Source organism: Chanodichthys erythropterus, chromosome 21 (assembly GCF_024489055.1).
Source record: "Chanodichthys erythropterus isolate Z2021 chromosome 21, ASM2448905v1, whole genome shotgun sequence".
NCBI lineage: Eukaryota > Metazoa > Chordata > Actinopteri > Cypriniformes > Xenocyprididae > Chanodichthys > Chanodichthys erythropterus.
In genome coordinates, this window is record NC_090241.1 from 31,664,219 (window position 1) to 31,688,834 (window position 24,616).

Sequence of the window (24,616 nt, forward strand, 5' to 3'; positions counted from 1 at the left end):
GTATATTCTATATTAGGGTATATTTAAAACATATATTAAAACTGCTTTTAATGAGATATAATAAATAAAACTTGTTAATTATAAAAATGCAAAATGGTAGCATTTTCCACAGTGGTCATTGTATGATAATATAACAAATGCACATATGTTAATATAACTGCAAGAATACCGTAACATTTTCACAACACGGTTCAAGACAGATGACCCATAAAGACCACCCCCACCCTCATTCTACTACACCCTTCTCACATCAGTCGCCACTACTGAGTACTGCAGGGGCAGTGACGTCACGGCCAGCCTCTCTCTCCTACAGTCCCTTCCTGCTGCATCACAACAGTCGCTAGTGGATCGGGTAACACTGAGCTATTTCCACTGCCTTGTGGAGTTTTTATTTCAATAAATGTAACAGAAGTCCTCATCGACAGCTTCAACCGTCAAGCCCATCACCGTCAGTCCGAGCGGACGTCAGCGCAGCAGTCGACGCGTTTGAAGCGCAGTGGGAGATGGCCAGGCCAGAGCAGGTCCTGCTTCTAGAACCGCAGCACGAACTGAGGTTCCGAGGTGAGTGGAGAGACTGACACAGCCGTGGACTAGAGGCTATAACGCCCAACACAAAGAGGGAGGGTCAACGGACGTGTTTTTTTAGGGGTTAAGGGCAGAAGGAGGCGGTGAGATGGCGTTTCTGACAGGCCTCAGTCCTTGTAATAATAATAATATGGCGCAGCGCCGTATTGATAAATCGCTCCAAACTCTAATTAGAATGACATCAAACGCCTTTCATGTGACAGAACAAGCAGTAGATGAAGTGCTCACTGGGTTTACCAGAAGACTGACAAGCACGTTAGCTCGAGCTAGCCCATTTAGGCCTTAACATACAGGCTCTACTGGTGGGCTGGTTAATTCGGTTAGTATGAAGCAGTTCAACCGGTGTTGCCATGTCCGCGTATTATTAGCGGCGTTGCGTTTTTTTTCATACAGTCGCTTAAAAAAATGGGCTATTGTGACTATTATAGGCTTGTTTCCATAATACATCAGCGTACTGGTGCTTGTTAATACATAACAAAGTGTGTATGTCGTTATATTCCTCTGTCATTACGTGACATTATTTCTCTGATTGAATGACCGCTGTGAGTGAGCTGTCAAGGCGAGCGCTCATTTCTCCTCTTGTTCGGATGATTGAAAGGAGAAATAGTTTCTGTCGTAAGCATGAAGAACAGGCCGGCTTATTTTGATTTATTTTTGTCAGGCGAGTCGATTATTTTTGGCTTATTTTGTCAGAACAGGCATATTTTTCTTGCGAAATCTGGCAACACTGTCAACCTACCTTGATGCTTCCAGTCAGGAAGTCACTGGCACCAGTGAAAAGACACCTGTACTACTATTCCACCTGACATGGATTTATGGATAATAATTATGTCATAAACTAATTTATGTTGGTATTTTTGTGAAAACAAGTTGGCATATGGTAGACCTTTAAATTTTGGGGCTTTTAGTCCAATGTAAGTTCATATATTTGATGTTTACACAATTTCAGGGATCATTTCGTGGATTTGGAACACTAATTACTTGCTGTCAACAAAAGACTAATGCTATGTTGTTGTACATTTGAATTAGCATACTATTTATTAAAGTCATCATGAAATAAAATCTTTTTTAATCTAATTGAACGATTCATCCATGATGCATGCAAATGACATAAGTGTCATTGTTTGTGCATTTTTCATATTTATAAAAAATTATTTACTACTACAACAATCAATAAATACTATTATTAACAACTGTTATTATTATTATTAATAGTCACCTGTTTGGGGCATTAATCAATAAATCCCCTGCAAACACTGCAAGTGCAATGATGGTTTCATCACTAAACCACCTCCTCCACAGGTATCTGGCTGTGTAATTAGTTAGTCTGTCCACTTCCAACAGTTTGACCCATTCAGGCTGATTTGCAGATTGTGAACATGATAGGCAGGCTTTATCACATTGACAGGGGAATCAGCCAATCAGAATGCTGTGGAGGCACTGAAACCTTCCATGTGACCGCCCTTATTCATGGACAACTTAATTCTGTCATCATCTAATCACCCTCATGTCATTTAAAAAGATTTTTTCGTCTGTGTAACATAACAGAAGATATTTTGAGAAATGTATCTGTTTCTTTTGTCCATACATGGAAGTCAGCAGGTTCCAATATTGTTTTGTTTCCAACATTCTCCAAAAAAAAATCTTCTTTTGTGTTCTGCAGAAGAAGGAATGTCATACAGGTTTGGAATGGTGTGAGGGTGAGTGATGACAGAATAATCATTGGTGGACTATCCCTTTAGGAGCTCAATGAAAGTGCAATGAGCTCAACTTTACATTTCCATTTGGCTGACACTTTTATCCAAAGCAGCTAGTATTGGATTCAAGCTATACATTTTGTTAGTTCATGCATTTGCTGGGAATGGACAAAAGAGCGTTTGCCTCCCTCTGAAACTTATATGCTGAAAAGTGAATACATTACATACTGTTTGATCTCATATTTCAAAATAGTAATATCACACTGACTGGTTTCCTAAAAGATGCTCTAAATTTAAAGTTTTGGCGAATCAACTTGCAATATCAGTGAAACAGCATTCCTTCTTTATAGTCACCCTGTCTTGGGCATATTTGCATTCTTAGTAAATTGTCAGGACTCAGGACACACCTTGTGAATTGTCGGGTTAACCGGGGAACATTTTGTAAGCCTATTTAATGGTGTTATTGTTTATGATGTCATAGTCTTTGGTTCATTGTTTAGTAAGAGTTGAGGGTGGTTCTCCTATTGCTTGTTCACATCAGCAGCCTGTGTGGTGACATTACACAATATTTTTGTATGTTACGATAGTTACTGTGTCAGATTATGCGATTTTGACTCCTAAATTCTTGTTGTCATGGACAAGAAACATGTTAGACTATGCGTTGCTTCCCGACCAGTCATCGCTTGCCGTTTAACGACGTTAATGAAGTCGGAAGGCGGAACTAGTGACTGGAAACAAGAGCATAAACAAACAATGCAAAGTGGTGTGTTAGCTTAAAGTGTTAGTTCAACCAAAAATGGAAATAATGTCCTCAATTACTCACCCTCATGTCGTTTTACACCCGTAAGACCTTCGTTCATCTTCAGAACACAAATTAAGATATTTTTGATAAAATCCAATGGCTCAGAGAGGCCTCCATAGACAGCAATGGTACTTCCTCTCTCAAGATCCATAAAGGTACTAAAAACATATTTAAATCAGTTCATGTGAGTTCACTGGTTCCATCTTAATATTATAAAGCAACTATAATATTTTTTGTGCACCAAAAAAAACAAAAACGACTTTTTAACAATGTCTAGGGATGGCCGATTTCAAAACACTGCTTCAAGAGTGTTATGAATCTTTTGAGTCAAATCAGTGATTTAGATCGCGTATCAAACCGGCAAACTGCTGAAATCACGTGACTTTGGTGCTCCGATCCACTGATTTGATTCATAAATCTCCGAAGCTTCAAGAAGCAGTGTTATGAAATCAGCCATCACTAGATATTGTTAAAAAGTCATTATTTTGTTTTTTTGGCACACAAAAAGTATTCTCATCGCTTTATAATGTTAAGGTTGAACCACTGAAGTCACATGAACTGTTTTAAATATGTTTTTAGTACCTTTATGGATCTTGAGAGAGGAAGTACCATTGCTGTCTATGGAGGCCTTGCTAAGCCATTGGATTTAATCAAAAATATCTTAATTTGTGTTCCGAAGATGAACGAAGGTCTTACGGGTGTAGAACGACATGAGGGTGAGTAATTAATGACATTATTTTCATTTTTGGGTGAACTAACCCTTAAATGCTAATTCCAGTACTCACCGGGTTGCTAAAGTGCCTTCGCTATCTTTCGCCAACATTTATTGTTTTTCATGGTAGTCCCTCGAGGAAACATCATAAAGGTAGGTGTATTGTTGCCATAGCTCCACGAACCTTCCCTCCATTGCATAGTTCCACCTAGCAGTACCAATACCATCATCTCTCTTTGCTTTCACAATGTTTGAAAGCTATGTATGGAAGAGCTTCTGTGCTCCTGTTGGTCAGTGTCACGGGTGTGATGGAATCCGTCGTGGATGGCCGAGGAAAAAAATTTGCTAGTCTTTCTGTTGGGACATTGTGAAGTGTTGAAGACGCTGCGATGGTTGTCGTCCACTATGACACACTATACAAGATAAAACAATCGATTTCTCATTGTCGTTTTACGAATTTCCATGACACCCTATGTCAAACAGATTGTGCTAAAATCGGGTTGATATTATAGTTATATTGTATTATATTGTAGTCTGAACCTGGCATTAGACATGCTCTTAGCTGTAGGAGTTAAAGGAATAGTTCACCTAAAAATTTAAATTATCTCATAATTTACTCATCCTCAAGCCATCCTAGGTGTAGATGACTGACTTCTTTCAGCCAAACACAACCGGAGTTATATTAAATAATATCCCTGGCCTGCCTCTTCCCAGCTTGGTAATGGCATTGAATAGTGCCAGAGTTTTTGAAACTCCAAAAAGCGCATCCATCCATTATAAAAGTAATCCATACGAGCGTTCACGAGAGAGTCGAGTTCTGGAAGGAGGGTGACCTCTGACCCAACGCTTGACATATAATTTATGACGTAGGCTTACAGCTGTTTGCGGAAAGACAGTGATTATACCTTTTATAAAGTTTTAAATATGTATATTTGTCTTACAAAAACCCATTGCTTTGCTTTAGAAGGCATTTATTAACCCATGGATGTGTGGATTACTTTCGTATGGATTACTTTTATGATGGATGGATGTGCTTTTTGGAGCTTCAAAAACTCGGACACTTTTCAATGCCATTACAAAGCTGGAAAGAGCCAGGATATTATTTACTATAACTCCAATTGTGTTCTGCAATTGGACTCATATACACCTAGAAGTCATATACACCTAGAATGAATTGAAAGCGGGTAAATTATGGAGTATTTTTTTATTTTCGGGTGAACTATCCCTTTAAATATCAATGCCAGTCTAACGCTGAATTTCAGTTGGTTTCCCCAAACGTATTTAGTTTGTTCTCAATCTGACTGTTTAATCTAATGGTTCCTGTCGCGTCTTACATTAGTTTTATGTTAACCTGCAGTTTTGTTTTTTAAATTTATTCATGAATAAACACTGAAATGAACAGCTCACTCACAAAGTGCCTGACACATTGTTTTTACAAGCCATACCTGATCTTTGCTTATCAACAGACAAACCTTTCATAAGCATTGATATCCAAGGATGAGTGTGTAACCATTGCACCTTTTTATTGCTTAGTTTTTATTTGGTGATCTTGCTTGTTGAGCAATACTGTTCCTGTGCATGATTCTTCTGAAACAAATTTTTCAACTGATGTCACCTAGGCCATGAGAGCTAATGTTAATGTTAATGCTAATGTCTTCAAAAGTGAGTGTGCTGCTGTTTAAAGGGTTGCTTAGTAATAGTGTAAATGCTCATTTGTTGGCTTTAAATCAGGTCTATGCTGGGAATAGTGTCATTCTCTTCCAGGTTTCATTTTGGTTGTTAATCAATTACTAAAATTGAGGAAGATGAGCCTCAGTCAGTTCCAGTGAGGAACAGTTTTAAAATGCTTCTCCAAAATTGTCCTGATTCAAAGGATAGTGCAGTAAAATAGTTACAGTAAAATTATCGCCTGATCTCATTGTTCAGTGTTTTTGCACTGACAGGCGTTTATATCTTGTAGGTCTGATATATTTCATTTTTAGTTTGAGTTCTTTTCAGACAATGAATATGCTACATAATCAACAATATACAAAGCCTTTTTAGAAATCATTTTCATACTCAGTATTTTTGTCGTGATATTTATTATACTTAAAAGAAGATAAATTTACCTGAGAAGCAAAATGACAAAAGATATGAAATCTTCAAAGTCAGTGATCTTAATTTAGTGAGGTTTATGCTTAAAACGTATTCAAAAGAGAGCAAGCTTATTTTTTTAAACTTTTTTTTTTCTTAATAAGCTTTAATTTTAACCTCACTTACTTTTGTTAGATTTCTCAGAAAAAAAAAATCCTGATGCTTGCACTGGATGAACATCTTTAGTCATTGTGTCACATCTTGCCATTTTTTTTTCAGTATCTTGCACCATGAGCGTCACATGGCTGTGTCCATTTAAAATATGTGCAGTTTTTAAAAGTGCATCTTTCTTATATATTTTTAGTACCATGCATTTTATGAGTCATGATTTAATGCATACATATACTGTTTATAATTGCCATAATTTAAACAAATTCTAAGTCGAAGCTGCAAGTACTGCACAGTTGAGGACCGTTAGTTCATTTAGCTGACTTTACATTATGATGCTGACATATAACAAAGCTAAAGTGATCTCAAATCCACTGCATAGTTGTCAGGTATAGTGCAATTGCCAGCTTATGTTTTATGAATGAGGTACAATGCATTTATTTCTCAGCACTGGACAGGGCTCCCCACCCCCAGAGAAGGCTGCCTGCATGGGTTGTACACCATAAAAGAGCCAAATTTAAAAGTTACACCACACCTCCTGCCTCAGACTCCACCCCCTACAATACGCTTCATTGAAAAGTTAGTGATGCTCTCAAGTAGCAGGTAACTTAAGGTAACATTAACCTGACCGTCCAGGCATGCCACTTTATATTTAAAGCGTCTGAAGCTGAGACTCATCTGTAGAGTTCAGGAAGTAGCTCCAGCCAATAATTATGTCATTATGGGAAGTATAAAAGGCTGTTTGAGATTTTGAGGTGGTCCAGTTGTAGTAGTAATGGGGCAAAGCTGTTAAAATATGGTGACGTCTGTTTGATTTAACAGGGCTGCACCTTTTTGGCCCATTCCATCCGTTTAGAATCACTAATACCTTGAACTACGTGGCAAAATTACATAAGTGCTCATTGATTCAGACCTTGGATAACTGAATTATTATAATGATCATGAAACGGTCCTGTAATAAATATGTTTTAGGACTATAAAGCAGGGTGTAAATGAGAGGCAGATGTTGAAATGCAGAGTTGGAAAGACGAGTCACATCTGCACACATGTGGATGCCAAGTATCTCTCCATGCAGATGAATGCTGCATCACTACAGACAGATGTGTTGGGTATTTCTAAGCCATAAAGAAAGGCATGCATAATCTCTCAAGGCTTTTCCGCTGTTGTACCTTGTTTGGCAGGAAAACCTCTTTGAGATTAAATGATGTGTACAGTGAGTTTTTTAAGGTGCCCTAGGGATCATACTTTGTGTCTGCAGAATATCCTAGAACTTTCTTGACGCTCAATCTGACTCTAGAGGTCAAACTGAGGATCTTCTTAAGAAAAAAATAATTATGTATGCATTAAAGTGAGACTACATGACTATATAGTACACTCTACAAAAATAATGTGTTGGCTCAACAAAAAAAAATTAACAGTTTGCATTAATTTTTTGGGTTATGACAACTTTGAGTGAATTTGTTCAACCAACAAACTACATTGAGTTAGAGGAACTTAATAATTTGTGACATAAACAAATTCTTAAGTTGGCTGTTCAAAAAAATTAAGTCGTTCCAACTACGTTTGAGTTGTAGCCCTGGAACCAATTTATCTTATCTATTTCAGTTCAAATCAACAGATATCATAGCACATGCTAACATAACTTATTTAACATCTATATTTAATGAACAAGTAAGAGATTACTTGTCGTTGGCATTAGCTCAGTCATTGCTTATAGAGTCAATAGTGTTTATCTTCATGTATCTACTCTTCAGCATAATGGTAACCACAAAAACTTTACAGAAACTCTTTTGAATGTCAAACATAACAACATTAAACACTAACAGGTCTTTCCCTTCACTAAAACAAGTAAATTTATACATAATTTCACAATTTTTTTTTCTCCTTATCCAGTCATATGCAAAGCATGCTGGGAACTAGAAATCCACTGCCTAAATTCCGAAATTATCAAGACAGTTTCATTACGTTACTACAACCCAATTTTTTAAAGAAGCCAATTAACGCAGAAATTTTAGTTTAAATTGAAGATAATATTAAGTTGATGTAATGATCAACATTGTCAAAAGCACACAACAAAATAATGTTTGCAACTTAAAAGGTTTAATTTAAACAGTAAATTAGAACTTTTAACTTGCAACCATGCAGTTAAGTTTTTTGTAAAGTGTAAAGTGTTTTTTAATTTTTAATTTTTAAATCTGATCTTTTATCTTTAATAATGTATATTGTTTATTTAACTTTAAAAATTAAAAAGGTCAGCTTATTTTAAAAGCCGTTATTGGTGTAGTAATATTTAAAAATAAAACTATAGATTTACTGTAAGTCATGCTTGTTATTTTTCATTTTTCGTATTATTCTTTGATTAATTGATAATCTTTTTTTTTACGAGTATTTAATTACAAAATTACTTTTTGAGCATATAGGGCTGTTTTATTTATTTTTTTTCATAAATTGTTTTTGTCCTCTTAGGCACTTCATATTGATCGGTCACGTTTACCTAATGAAATTAATACAGAGAATGATGTCTTTCTGCATGACTCATGCTTTGCAATTACTTATGCCCTAATTCTATCAGTTTCTCCATATAGGTCTGAATGGAAAATACATGAAGCGTAAGGCTTTTGGCCAGAATAATCCATTGTTAGGTCTTGTGCAATATTTGTCTCTCTTTTAAGGTTTTAAAGGCCCAAGGCGTTTCGTTTGTCTGCGTCTTTTCCTCTGTAACACAACATAAAGGCTCAAACAACATAAGGCTCACTATGGGTTTCAAGTGTCTCAGCCTCTCAATAATTTAACTGGTTTAATAGAATTAACCCAGATGAGGTGTTGCATACTTGATGTGTGTGGTGCTGCCATATTACAAAGGGTGAAGGATGTTTGAGACATTGAGTTATTTTCTATATATCTAATCATTTTTGTTAACGGTATGTATTCATTACTTCAATGACCTCATTGTTTGTACCTTAAATTAATACATTGTTAGCTAACTGCATGTATTTTATATGTACATTTCTGAAATTCATTACTTCTACGCAGTTACCTCTGATAACAGATCACTCTAAATTGTAATGTTGACTCGTGCATTTTCTGTAAATCTGCTTTGAAACGGTATGTATTGTAAAAAGCGCTATACAAATAAATGTTAATTGAATAGAATTAACATTTATGGTTAAGTCAACGTGAAATCAAAATTGGCCCGATTTACTTTAACACGCATTTATGGTTATGTTGTGCACAATTTTATTGTTTTTCTTTGTAGTCAATCATCAACTTGCTCTGCCTGATGGATAAAAGTCCTGTTTTATCTTGTGTCACATTATGGAGAAGAAAAATGTGTTGCAAATTATGCTGTTTTATGTTGACTATAATAGCTTAGAAGGTCTTTGAGAAAGTTATACTTGGATTTATAGTGTTTCTACAAACATATTTATAGTACGATTAAATTTATTTGTTTTTCTACATTTTTTTTGTTTTATTTCTTTATACAGAGGAAAACATTTCCCAGACAGTCACTCCATATCAAAGTTTTAACCTTATTTCCAGGTGAAATATTGTATGGGTGTTATTTATTTGGTTATATATTGCTATTTACGTGTGAAAAGATGTAGAATATGATTTGATTTCATCAGGAATTGTTTATAATAAAATATAAACCTGGTCAGAATGAGAGACTTGTTTAAAAAAAAATCTTACTCAAGATTTTGAAAAGCATGTATCAATCTTCTCTATCACTATATTATTTTCAGGTCTCCACCCTCTGTTCAGAAGCACAGACATTTAAATTGGTTTATTCTTTGATATGGACTGATTATTAGCTTCAGCCTTTGGCAGAACACACATTCTGTTTGTTCGGTTTTCCTGAAAAGCACCCATGTTCTTTGCCACAGTGTAAAACAAGTGCTAGGATTGATAATAATACTGTGGTCTTTTGGCCTTTGATGTGTCGCTAATTTTGTAATGTGCCACTAATTTGATTTGTCTCGAATCATCATGTCTAGGTGGGGTGAAATCGGTTACAAGGTTGTAAATCGATGTAGCCACTTAGAGCAGTCTGGCTGCAGATATTGTTCTTGATCAGTTTGAGATGTTTTTGCAGTAAGCCATCACCCAGCACACCTTACAAACTGCATGGCAACGTGCTAACAACCACATTGAACACCTTAACAAACACAGAGCAGCACCCTAGTGTCATTTCAATGAGATTTGAATGCAACAATTGAATGTGCTGTCTTCCTCCCCTCAGGTCCATTCACAGATGTGGTGACCACCACCCTAAAGCTTGCTAATCCTACAGACAGAAATGTGTGCTTTAAAGTAAAGACGACTGCACCGCGCCGGTACTGTGTGCGGCCAAACAGTGGAGTGATTGATGCTGGAACCTCCATCAACGTCTCTGGTAAGTGCACTGCATTTTTCTTTTTGATGTTATAAACAATAGATGAATCCTTCAAATCTATGCCCCACCTTTATCCATTCAAATACCATTACCAAATGCCACATGTTGGAAAGTTCAAAGCAATTGTTGATGTATAGTTGAGCACAGTTTGAGATGTGAGCTCTGGATGACAATGATGCCATTGATTGCTCTTGATTTAAAGGGATAGTTCACCCAAAAATGAAAGAAATTGTCATCATTTACTCACCCTCAAGTTGTTGAGTTTCTTTCCTCTGTTGAACACAAAAGATGACATTTTGAAGATTTTTGGTAATCAAACAGTTGATGGTATCCATTGACTTCCACAGTAGGAAAAAAATACTATTGAATGGCTACCATCAACTGTTTGATTACCAAAAATCTTCAAAATATCTTAATTTCTGTTCATCAGAAGAAAGAAACTCATACAGGTTTGAGAAAACTTGATGGTGAGTAAGTGATGACAATTTTGTGACAATACTGTGTGTATGTATGTATGTATGTATGTGTGTGTGTGTGTGTATGTGTATATGTGTGTGTATATATATAATTATACACACACATACATAAATTTTATATATATATATATATATAGATAGATAGATAGATAGATAGATAGATAGATAGATAGATAGATAGATAGATAGATAGATAGATAGATAGATAGATAGATATATAGATATAATATATATAGATATATAGATATAATATATATAGATATATAGATATATAGATATAATATATATAGATATATAGATATAATATATATAGATATATAGATATAATATATATAGATATATAGATATAATATATATAGATATATAGATATAATATATATAGATATATAGATATATAGATATAATATATATAGATATATAGATATAATATATATAGATATATAGATATAATATATATAGATATATAGATATAATATATATAGATATAGATATATAATATAGATATATATATATATATATATATATATATATATATATATATATATATATATATCTATAGATATATATATATATATATATATATATATATAGATACACACACACACACACACACACACACACACACACACACACTCTCCACTTAAAGAAACACATGCACTGCCTCCCTTAGACCTTTTTTTTATTAATGAATGTTGCATATACAGAGCCAGATATAGCTTCAGTACATTAAATGCAGTGCTAAGATTCATCTGCACCAAGTCTGTAAATTGTGGAGGAACCACTCTGACAATGACAATGTTAATATTGTGTGTCATATGACACAGACGTTTGGAATGAAACGCCATTAGCGGTCTTTCAAAGAACCAAGTGATTAAAGTTGATGCTGCTATCAAAAGATCATTAATTCTGTCAGGTAATTGATCTGTATGAGCAGTTGATATTTAGGTACATTTTGAAAGGGATTGTTTAATAGTGAGTCATATCTGATCTATTCTGTCGATGTGTCACAGGAAGTCTGTTTGTGTGAGCTTGACAGCTTGACTTTTATCCGTAGGCAGTTCTGTCTGTTTGGATTCAGACTCCCATTCCTGTTATAAGTGTTATCCCTTTCTGCAGACACATTTTTTTTTTTTTTCTGTACACGTCCTTGTTTTTCTGTATGTGTAAAGCTACAGGGAATCAGAAACGCAGACCTTTTGTTTTGTTGTTTTTGAACGGATGGAGAAAATGACGCAAAAACTGCCAAACTCAAAAAAATGAATGAAACGAAACTATAGAGGTATAAATCAGGTCAGGTATTTAAATATTAAAATATTTGATTTGAAGGCACATTTGCAGATGGCGGTTAGTGATAAAATAATATACATTTTCATTTCCAGGGAAATGAGCAATGGTGACTGCTGATGATGTGATGTGGCCGTGTCAATCAGTGCGGCTAAGATGAGAATATTTTAACTGTATGCAATTGAGCTAATGAGAGTGAAGATGGAGTACACTTGACACTTCTCCTGTGAGATTCTGTGGTTGGCAAAATTAAGGAGACATTTATGTTACCACACCTTTATATCTGTTACCCAACTGCTCTTTGTGCATGACTGAAGCCTTTACATAACCAAGAGATCATTTTGTAACAACAGTTGTTGGTCACTTGAGAGTTTTGAGACTGGACCTATAGGGAGTTTTCCTAATAACTCAACTAATTTGAAATCTCAGAGAATCTTGGACGTTCTTAAATTGCTCTCATTATTCCATGTTGATTCCAGTGTTTTGGGATTTCTCTCCATGGTGAGATGCCTGGTCCTGTCAATATGTACAATAGCTCTGACTCACACAGTTTTCCTTGACTAGTATTTGAATCAATGACAAGCTAGTTTTCAAGTCTTCCCTGGTGAGTTTGTCACAGGGGATGCACAATGGTTTTTGCTTAATGGGCTTTTGACTTTTATCCAGACCTATGAAACGAGTCTACGTCTCCACCCGTTCTCAGACATCACTGTCAGTCTGGGTTGTGAAGGTTTTTTTTTTTTTGTTGACAGTTCAAAAGCAATAACTTCAATCTCTGAATCCCTCATGAATCTTTTATGATTGAAGAAACTCTACCTTTGTCCAGTCCTTTTATAGAGTATATGTCCACTTCCACATTGTCAGAAGACTTACACACTCATTTAAGTGTTGAAAATGACAAAATCAAACAAAAACAAAAAATCACCATTATGTAACGCTTCTATGACTTTATTTGACAAGCAGCAACTTTTCTTTAGCTGCACTAAGAGAAGTAACTCCAATTTACAGGTATATTTGAGGTTACCGATAATAATAATTGTGACAGTCTGCAAGTTAACAGAAAATAAGTTTATCTGACATCTTTTCTCCTGACACATTTGAAAATGATTTTATCTTTTTTAAATTTCATAAACATCTTTAACCATCCATCATTTTATATTTGCGCACTCCATCCATCCATCCAGTATTTTTAAATTTGCGCTCTCCATCCATCCATCCAGTATTTTAAATTTGCGCTCTCCATCCATCCATCCATCCATCCATCCATCCATCCAGTATTTTAAATTTGCGCACTCCATCCATCCATCCAGTATTTTAAATTTGCGCACTCCATCCATCCATCCATCCAGTATATTAAATTTGCGCTCTCCATCCATCCATCCAGTATTTTAAATTTGCGCACTCCATCCATCCATCCATCCAATATTTTAAATTTGCGCTCTCCATCCATCCATCCAGTATTTTAAATTTGCGCTCTCCATCCATCCATCCATCCATCCATCCAGTATTTTAAATTTGCGCACTCCATCCATCCATCCAGTATTTTAAATTTGCGCTCTCCATCCATCCATCCATCCATCCAGTATATTAAATTTGCTCCATCCATCATCCATCCATCCATCTGATATTATAAATTTGCACCATACATCCAATATTTTAAATTTGCGCACTCATCCATCTATCCATTATTTTAAATTTGCATGCTCCATCCATCCATCCATCTGATATTATAAATTTGCACCATCCATCCAATATTTTAAATTTGCACACTCCATCCATCCATCCAATATTTTAAATTTGCTCCATCCATTCATCCATCCATCCATTCATCCATCCATCATTTTAAAATTGCACGCTCAATCCATCCATCCATCCATCCATCCATCTGATATTATAAATTTGCACCATCTATCCAGTATTTTAAATTTCCATCCATCCATCCATCCATCCATCCAATTTTATATTTGCTCCATCCATTCATCCATCCATATTTGCACCATCCATTTTTAATGCATTAGTGTTTTTGTTAGTCAAACTGAGGATGCCAAAGTCATTTCCAGCACAGCATGACATGTAATTTTTTTTTGTTACAATATTTTTTTAGGTAAAACGTGAAGAGATCAGTAATTGAGATTTTTGACGTGTCTTTAACTCTGAATATTTCTGCAAACTGCAAATCACATCAAACAAGATGGAGACACCAGTCAATGTCAAGCTCAATATGGTTTATTATGGTTAATTAGTTTATTATCCTGTCATGATAATATCAAATTACTTGTTGATTATACTGTCGTGACTCAGAACCTTTGCTTTGGAACTTAGTAAGTTAAGGTATGTCTTTCTAAATAATTAGCGTTGTCTGGATTTCCTCACATTTTCTCCCTCTCTCCATTTAGGCTTCATAGTTTTCTCAGAGGGGATTCCGAGGTCATGTTTCATAATTAATGCAGTTGTTCTGCTTTTTATCTCCGGGGATCCAGTTAATTAGGCAGTGGAATGATTGTCTGTAGTCAGGTGCTTTGTTGTGGTTTTTATTTGAGATGACCAAGGCTGTTGCTTGAATTCACATGGCTCAGGGTAATATTTTTCTGCAGTTGTCCCGCCTCCAGACGACAGCCCTGAAGATGACCACTCTAGCTGTGACCACACAAGCTCGGTGTGATTCGAAATAGTTCTCTTCTAAGAATACAAGAAAGAACAGTATGTGCAGACAGCTCATAAAACTTGTGTAAAAGACAGAGATTGTGCCAAATATGGTGGCTTTCAAAACATAAAAGGAGATCCAGAAATATATATAATCAAATATAAAAATATAATCCAAATATTATCCAAATATAATCAAATGCATTTCAGATTGCATTGGTCGTTTCTTATCTATTCTGTTCTGTTAATTTCCAACTGTCTTCAGGCTAACATTTTCCTTATTCTGCAAATTTAAGTGTCACATAAAGATGTTCTTTGTTAAAGAAAGCATGCTCTCATGCCTAAATAATTATTAAAGCACTGCCTTGCTCTTGTTGGATTGTGTCAGTACTAGTGATCTGCCAGAAAGAACTGTCAGTCAAAGTCTGCTTGGAGCCACCCATTTTATTGTTCAGAACAAGAGCACTTCATTCTTAGACTAAATAGTCTCCGGCTTTGTTTAGACAGGCAGCAAAAATCTTTTTTTTTGGTATTTCCAACTCAAATCTGTTTATTTGATTGCGGTTTGAACATCAATCAAATCTCTGGAAATCTGTTTTTAAATTCATTTTTACACGACACCGTTTTCAACTAAAAACGAAAACATTTTGGCCGTTCATTTACATAGCAGTGGGGCTTTGTAAATGGGTTGAAAGTGCATGTTTTTTAGCGTGTCCGTGTAAACTACAAAACACGAATTTGTGAAAATGGTGACACAAACAGTGTGCTTATTATGTGTTCAGTCTGTAGGTGTGTAGTGTTTCTTTACAAAGCAACATCGCCAACAACTGGCCTGGCAGCAGTATACAGCATTTTTAGTTGTTTTTGTTTGTTGTCATCTGTACGCTGTACTAAACTTTTTATCTGTTAACATGGGTTAATACACTGTGAACTAACATGAACAAACATTTTTTATTAACTAACATTAACAAAGGTTAATAAATCTAAAAAATATATATATATTTCTCATCATGTGTTCATGTTAGTTAATGCATTAACTAACTAAAGTTAAAAAAATGAGACCTTAATGTAAGGTGTCGCCATTATTAAAGTTTAAAATAAATGTTTTCTATTGTAATATATTTTAAAATGTAATTCCTGTGATGGCAAAGCTGAATCATGTGAACTTGAACTGATACTTTGACTTTCTCCACATCTTGGGTCAACAGCTATGTGTGAGAAATCTGAATATTTGCACAGTGCACATTTTTTTAGTAATATTACTAATGTGAACTGTACAAATAAAGTCATGTCAAGACTCATTTAATCCCTCTTCCTCGGTTGATGCATGTAAAAATAACCCCTTGATGCTGCTAGTGAAATACCGTTCTTTAAAGCGCAGTCGGAAAGATTGGGACTGACAAAACAGGACATTCCCAATCTGTCTCTGCCGTCTGTTTTCAGTTTGCAATATCGACGGTGCTTGATTGCCATAATGGCACACAAAACCAGAGTGAGGGTTTTTTAACACGGGGGAGTTGGCGTGCACCTTCTGTGAGCTCGGCAGTAGTAGCCACATCTAAGAGGGCCTTTGAAATTAAGAGATCATTTGTTTTTAATGAAACTTAGCAGCCGTTTTCCTAAATCACGCACACATTCACCCCAATGTAAAAAAGACCCCTTTGAACCCGATTGGTTTCTTTTAAAAAGGGCGATGGGGTGAAATCGGCCTTCAATACTGATTTCAACCGTGCCAGAGCCCTTGCACGCCAGGCATAAGAAAGTGATCATTGTAAATCATGGTAACGCTCTAAATTAGCTTTTGCTTGTTGGAATGACATCAAATAACATGGCCTTCTTTGGATGGTGCTGATGGGGTTGTAGACGTGAACTTCCTCACACTAACACCTGGTTTGAGTTAAAGGCTGAATGTGTTATTATTAACGTGAAAAAAAACTGTTTAGGAGCTGTAAGAAAAATTGCCCTTCTGGGGTCACTGAAGTTTTATCAGCAATGTTTGTAGTGGGATTATATGAAATGAATAGCTAAGTCTTTTTGTTTTTCTGAGTAATGTCATTCTGTGAAACATGGATTCTCTACACCCAAATGTTTTATCACATTTGGACTGGTTAGAAGCCTGTGTGCTGGAAATGTAAATGTTGTGCGGTTTCTTATTCTTTAAAAATACAAAAATGATGTTGGACATAGCACTTGGTGCTCAAGTAAGCTTCACCAGTTCAAATCTGGTTCAGAACATTTCCAAATTGTTTCCTTTTTCAGGAACCCCCCCAACATTTTCTGTCCCCTTATGACTATCCTGACCATTAAAATGAGGAAAACGCTAAAGAAATTGTTCCGTATGTATTTATGTTCTTGTGTTTGTCTTTACAGTGATGCTGCAACCGTTCGATTATGATCCGAATGAGAAAAGCAAACACAAGTTCATGGTACAGTCTCTGCTGGCTCCGCCTGACATGACCGACACCGAGGGAGTGGTGAGTACTGATTCATGCCACCTGCTCTCTTGAGGTTTATACTCGCTTGATCAAGACCGTTTTCTCTTGGGTGCATGTGCTCCTTTTTTTAGTATCACTGTCTATGAACTCTGTGTATATTATGTATTATAAAACCATTCTTGATGTCTTAACTTTAATACACATATCGGTTATATGTGGGATCCATCCAAATGTACTTTTTATAACTGCCAATTAAGTGAATTGATGTTTTACACGTTACTAGCCATTAATAGTTATTTTAGTTTTATTTATATACTAGTATAGTATTTATTGATATTTTGCTTTAGCTTTCATTTGTTTTCATTTTTAATTTTAAGTAATTCTATATAATTTTAATATGAGAACTTCAACTTAAATAATTTCATATTATTTCAGTTGCCAAGGCAGCATTTCTAATTTTAATTTGTTTGTTTTTCATCTTATTTATATGTATTTCTTTATTTCAATTAGTATTTTTTTGTTTTAGTTTTAGTTAACAATAACAACCCAAAACATTTTGTGTCTTTTGCATTATTTTAGAATTTTTTCAATATACAGGTTTCATAGGAAGTGTCCTACAATGCCATTAATCATTAATATTATGATAACCCCCGGCATAGATCAACAATATGTGATACAAAGTGTGAGTTTGCTGTTCAACAAGCAAATTTCATATAACCCCAGTGTTTGACGAGGTCCAAGAGTAAAATCCGAATTTCATGTTCATGACTTTCTGAATGATGCCCCAAATAGCGCAAACTGAACATTTGTGTGCATGTGCAGATGTAACAATAAATAGGTTATGAAAACGTCAGGAAGGAGAAGCGGAAAGAAAATGTAGAGCGGTGATCTGGCTACTTATTCACTGTCCTGAACTATTTCCACTATTCCTGTTGATGGCTCCAAAGCTCGACTCCAAAACCGAGGGATCTGTCTCACCGTCTCACGTCTCTACATAGGCAGATAACATCTAAGATCTGAGACCTCGCAAATGACTGCATTGAAACTCTCTCCATGGGCATAACATCCACAATTAGCTCAGATGGCATGTGGCTAAACTAATGGATCAATGCTGTTACAAGCATAAGAAATACACAGCACACAAATATTGTAGTAAATTGAGCATTTTTAATTTTTCAGAGATTTTCTAGCAATCCTTTTTAGTACTTTCTTTCTACATTTCTTTGAGGAAATCTTCCATGGCGGGAATGAGCCCATGATGCCTAAAATGCTGGTTGCTAGAGTTTGTAAACAGCTCATGAGGTGTTTATTTGGTGTATAATCATATGTAGGCAGTTGTTTACATATGTTGTTGTTCTCTCATGCAGTGGAAGGACGCCAAACCCGAGGATCTGATGGACTCCAAGCTGAGATGTGTCTTTGAGATGCCTGCTGAAAATGAGAAAACAGTGAGTGCATGGGTTTTCATGTTTTTCCTCATGCTAGCTCTGAGCTGTAGGCAGTGTGTGAAATGACAATGACAGCAGGCATGACTACATTCATATCACCCTCTCCTAAAACTAAGCATTCTTGGCACTGTATTTTTGGATGTATTTGCTTATGATTCTGTGTGTTTGTGTTTGTGTGTGAACCTGATTTTGGCCGCAGCATGAAATGGAAAGCAATAAGATATCCGCCAGTCTCTCAAAGTCGGAATCATCCACATTGTCTATGAAGTCCATGGCCTCCAGTCTGGATGATGGAGAGGTGAAGAAGATCATGGAGGAATGTAAAAGACTGCAGACGGAGGTGCAGCGGCTACGAGAGGAGAACAAACAGATCAGGGTGAGTGTGTTTGCTAATATTATTGTCAGCAATAGTCTAAATATTTTAAAACATTAGATACTTTTTTGCGATTTTCTTTCAAACTCAAAATTCAAATGTACATAATTATGTATTAAAAATACATTATGTACACTTCCGTTCAGAATTCTGGGGCTGGTATGATTTTTGATTCGCTTCTGCTCACCAAGGCTGCTTGATCAAAAATACAGTAAAAACAGTGATATTGTGAAATTATAATATTACAATTTAAAATGAATTTTCTGTTTCAGTATTTTTAAAATATAATTTATTCCTGTGATGGCACAACTGAATTGTTAGTCGTGATGGACAGATCTTGAACATGGCTGGTCCATGTGGTAATTATGTCGGGCAGGAAATCCAAACATTTATTAACCTCAGACATGGCTTATCAATTGAAACATGTAAGTAGTAGCCTAACATTAGCCACTTTACATGGCCACTCGCTCTTAACGTTAACACTAACCTAATGCTATATATATATATATATATTATGTTAGGACCTGCGTTTCTTGTATTTGTTCTATTGGGCTGTGTTTTCTTTATACATATTAGTGCTGTCAAAATTAACACATGCAATGAATTTTTTCGGTTTAATGCGTTAAAAATATTTAACGCAATTAGCATAGCAACTGTGATAAGACACAAAGAAAGAACTTTTACTGGTGCACTTCTGTGAATCTCCTGTTTTGTGTGACAGACACACATGACTTGTGCGCACAGAAATCCGCGTCAGACAGCGCACCAGTTCTCTTTCTCTCTTGAATAGACAAAAACACAAAATTATGCCCACTTTAGAGTATCCATCCACATAAGGACAGTCTTAAATGAGTTAAATAAAGTCTTAAATTACTGTAAAGAGTTGTGAGGACATCGAATGTGTCAGATCCACATCATGTGTATCAGGTCTTAAAGTGACAGCAGCCTAATAAACCTGTTCCAGTCATTATTAATCATTGTTAAAGGTGCTAAAGAGGATGTTTTGTTTTATACATTTTTGCAATATTATTTGAAACTGTCTTTACTAACTGATAAAAGACTATTTATTAGGTGCACTGAAAGGAATAATATTAATATACATCATCTGTGCACGAGGTAGGGCCTTAAAAATATCAGCCAAGATTGGCCCTCTGGCTTGTCAATCACTGCCATTACATTCCTTGTGAAAGACGTGCGCTTCACTGCTCTTGATTGAATATTTGTAGCTTTAATAAGGATTAATCTGTATTTGATTTATAATTTCTGCAGTGAGGACTGTGAAGTGTTTGATAACTTTATTCAGATTCTGTATATTTACTACCTGTTAGACCAAATATTTAAAATATACTGTCTATGTTGTTTCTACATTAATTTGGAGGTTAAATGTGAAATTATTACAAGATAAAAGTATATTAAAAACTATAATGTTAGGTGCGATTAATCACTATTAATTATGTAAAATGTGATTCATTTTTTTTAATATGAAATAGAAATTACATTTCTATCCATCACCCTGCTCTCTATAGATATCTGCCTTTGAACAAGCCATACTGATCGACCACCACATTACTTTTGCTCTCTTCCACCATATTGTTTAAATTTGTAACGGCCACAGGATGTTGAGTATATCGAGAGACGGAACTGAAGATAACCTGCCTTTACTCATCAGTGCTGTGTGAAGCTGCAGCTGGGGACCATTACTTCTGCTTGTTTAATGAGACGAGCACAGGGCCAAAAGCACTTTTCCATAACTCTCCAGATTATTTCTGTCATCTAACTGTCTTTATCTTTATCTCTCTCTTCCACTTCCACTCCCCCCCTCCCTCCCATATCCCCTTCCCAGCAGGAAGATGATGGTCTGCGGATGAGGAAGAGCACAGTAATGTCCGCTCCGCACTCATCTCCAGCGATGAGAATGAAGGAGGAGGGGCTGAGCAGCAGGGTGATCGCTCTAATTGTGCTGTTTTTTGTTGTGGGTGTCATCGTCGGCAAGTTGGCCTTGTAAAATCCAAGAGGGGAGAGCTACAAGCATGCATTGCGGATGAAACAAAAACAAAACAGACAAGTAACCAATGCAGATTCGTTTAATCCGAATGCCATATCATTGGGGTAGTTTTGGATTAGCGAGGTGTGTAAAATTAATAAAGAGATCAAGGAATTTCATCATGTTATGTGCAAAGATAAAAAAAAAATCAAAAAAATAATAATAATAATAATCTGACACAGCTCTTGCCTCAAAATTGTTAAATCATTCTGGCCCCTCTTCCTTAATCATTTCTGATGCAAGTTCAAATGGATAACAAATGTCATAGATTTTAACCACTAAAATGTCGTAGGGATTTTCTAACACCAGATGTGCGATTGAGTTGTGCTAGAGTGAATGTTGTTTTATCACTTTTTTTTTTTTTTTCTTCTTCTGATGGGTCAGAATCTGTATACAAATGCTAAACATCGTTGATAAATGTCACATGTGCATTTAATTTATGCATACCCAAGCATCCTGCATTAAAGCAGCAGTTCACTGAAGTTTAGCCTGTATATTTTCAATCACTCTCCAGGTAAATGATAAAACAAGCTGTCCAGTATCTTCCCCAGTCACACCGTTGGTAAAATAACGTGTTTTATATCTTCCATCCATTTCCAATCAGTCCAGCAGATATGTTTGAGTACCAACAAGTACTACGATTCAACATATATTTCCTCGGCAAATCGGATAACGTGTAGTTTTGCAAGCATCACCGTTTCATGCAAATTTAATATGCTCATTTGCAATCGGCCACGAATCCACTTTCAATACAAAACCACCACAAAGTCTGACTTTTAAGTGGCTTTGGTAATACAGGTTGTTTTTGGAATTCAGACATCTTGAATTTACCACGAGGAAATGGACTGTTAGCGACTGATATTTCAAACTGCTCTGACTGTGGAAGTGTTAATGAAACGGTTTGGCCATTAACCTGCACATTTGCAAAAACCATTTGAAACGATATTTCTCTGTGATCTGCTCTGTACGTCGGTGAGGGGCAGAGCTGACGTCTCTGAGTCCCACACTTACGATGATGCTTTGCACAAACTGATTTCCCTGTCAGGAACAGAATAGGTTTTTCATTTATCTTTATTATTGTTTTCTTTTGGTAAGGGATATGTGCTTGAATGCATGGCTCTGTTTAGAGCAAAAAATACTTTATATTTTATTAAGCTGCTCCATAGGTGAAATCTCCTTTTCAGGCCCTTTTAGCACACCTCTGTTTCCATTTTGCTGCCTGCAGACCTAAATTAATTTATTGATCAAGTCATTATTATCTACAGTAATAGTGCAGCTGCTAAGCGTAATCTTTGATGCACCATGTACATGCAACTGGTTGAAGGTCTCTCCCTATGAACTTTCTATCTGAAGATGCCATGAGGAGAGTTTACCAACAGGTCCATAAACACTGACCCCACCTCTCACTTTACCCCTTCAAAAAAGAACAAAAAAAAGTTGTTAAAGGAATAGTTATCCCAGGCTTTTATGTTTTATCATCATTTACTCATCTTCACATTGTTCCAACCCCAAATCATTTTTTGCTTCTGTGAAACACAAAATATGTTAGGAAGATCTGCTCTTCTCCATACAAATGAAAGTGGATGGTGATTTACAGTATGCTGCTATGAAAATCATCATTAAGTGTCATAGAACAAGTCCAAACATATTTTGCGCTATTCTGGAGCCATGCGAATAGCTTTGTGTTAGAGATGGACTGAATTTGTTTGTGGCATTTGGCATACAATTTGATATGTTTGAGATTTTTCATATAGTATATGTTAATGAGATTCGAGAGCTCCAATGTAAGGCTATCAGTGGCCAGTTTTTACACAAAGCAATCTTATAGCTTTAGAACATAATGAAAAGAGTTGTTTAGATCACATTTATGGTGTTTTTCTGTTCTTTTTGTCCTTTTTTGGATCTTTGCATGATAAATTCCCATCCACTTTTATGGAAAAGAGCAGCTTGGACATTCTGCAAAGCATCTGCTTTTGGGTTTCATTGAAGAAAGTGAATAAAATGAGGTTGGAACAACATGATGGGGGAGTAAACGGTGACAAATGTTTATTCTTGAGGCAGCTATTCCTTTAAAAACTGACACATGTGAGTATTGTAACCTGTATTTTAGCCATGCCAAGCCTACACCTCATTTCCAGATAAATGCATGGCTTCGATATGCCTTGTCGGTGGTCTGAAATGTACACAACACTGGTTTATCTCGCAGCATAAGGCTTTAAAAAACACTCCTGACATTTCTGCACTGTTTTCCTGAGCCCTCTGTTTCTTTGCTGTCCTCTGATGTTAATTTAGTCGTTTTGTTTGGATTTAAGTTATGAATAAAGCTTTTATTGCACAGAACTGTTTATATTAAAAAATGCACTACATATAAAGAATGTCATCTTCCCATGCACAACGGTCTGGTCTTTGTGAAATAACCGAAATGACACCAGAAAAGAGACTCTTCCTACAGGGGACCATTTTGTGACCTGATATGTATTTGTGTCATAGTTTGGTGTTGTGGGGGTGTCTTTTTCTTTAATGTTTCTCTTCTTCCCCCCCCTCCTTGAGAATCTTTTGTTTCAGTTAATCACCTTATTGCTAAATATTGGATTTCTAAGAACAGAGGAGCTTACAATATTGACAAATGGCAAAACTTTGCTTTGTAAGTAACTTTAGGAGACATTCAGGGTATAGTGATTTTTGGACTGCAGTTTATGTATAGTTCACCAAGGAGTATGATGGAGAGGGAGGGATTTGGGGGTCTATCAGCCAATCAGCTGGCTCATAATTAAAGCTAAACCTTATTATAGTGCCCCAAACCTTCACATATGATGTAAACATGAAGGTGACCGTTTTGTATGTATATAAATAAATAAATAAATGAGTCTAAGATGAAAATTAAGGTTGATATTCCTAGTCAAGTAGTCTATAATGGTATATAAAGAAACCCCAACTTTGTTGGACTATGTAGCATCTTAATAAATTAAATCAATAAAGCCCCAGACCAAAACTGTTTGTGTTGTTTGTTCTTTTGTCCAGTTTGCATTGTCCGCTTTATGCATTTTCAGTGTTATGAATTGTGTGCCTGATATATATTTTTATACTTATTCTTTATTTTAATTTATTTTTTTGATGGTGACAAAACATTATGGATAGTTTGCATATTATTTGGACATCCTGTTGAATTTTTGAGGATATTTCTGTCGACTGCCTTGTAAGTGACTCTTCATAGGACTTTTGAAATTGCACACTTTAGCCTACCTTTTAAGAGTTTTCATTTTCACTTTCTCAAACATTAGGGTTGTGGTGAAAAACTAGTAAATCTCTATTATAGACCTGTGACGTCATTAAACTCCACCATTGGGTCTACCGCAGTGCTTTTGATGTTAACTTTAAAAGTTATTTTACTCAAAAATAGACCTACAACATGTTCAAGTTACAGAAAATGACAGGACACCTGCACAATTGTATAAATAACTTGCAAAAATAATGTATTAAAAA

General features: G+C 35.7%; 1 protein-coding gene across 2 annotated transcripts; it reads left to right on the forward strand.

Moving 5' to 3' along the window:
- The first annotated feature begins 249 nt into the window (after positions 1-249).
- Positions 250-24,114, forward strand: vapb (VAMP (vesicle-associated membrane protein)-associated protein B and C). Of its 2 annotated transcripts, none has more exons than XM_067373777.1 (6): positions 250-561; positions 10,278-10,430; positions 17,204-17,307; positions 18,636-18,716; positions 18,916-19,092; positions 20,933-24,114. In XM_067373777.1, the coding sequence occupies exons 1-6, from the start codon at positions 504-506 to the stop codon at positions 21,092-21,094; spliced, it is 735 nt and encodes a 244-aa protein (XP_067229878.1). In that variant the 5' UTR covers positions 250-503; the 3' UTR covers positions 21,095-24,114. The 2 variants fall into 2 exon arrangements, with proteins under 2 accessions (XP_067229878.1, XP_067229879.1); XM_067373778.1 differs by having other exon boundaries at positions 20,936-24,114.
- Positions 24,115-24,616: the final 502 nt, after the last annotated feature.

Bases quoted from the DNA above. Each gene is read 5' to 3' on its own strand.
- vapb (XM_067373777.1), top strand. From the start codon at position 504: ATGGCCAGGCCAGAGCAGGTCCTGCTTCTAGAACCGCAGCACGAACTG. The intron at 562-10,277 runs GTGAGTGGAGAG...TCCTCCCCTCAG, and splicing joins GCACGAACTGAGGTTCCGAG to GTCCATTCACAGATGTGGTG. The intron at 10,431-17,203 runs GTAAGTGCACTG...TTGTCTTTACAG, and splicing joins AACCTCCATCAACGTCTCTG to TGATGCTGCAACCGTTCGAT.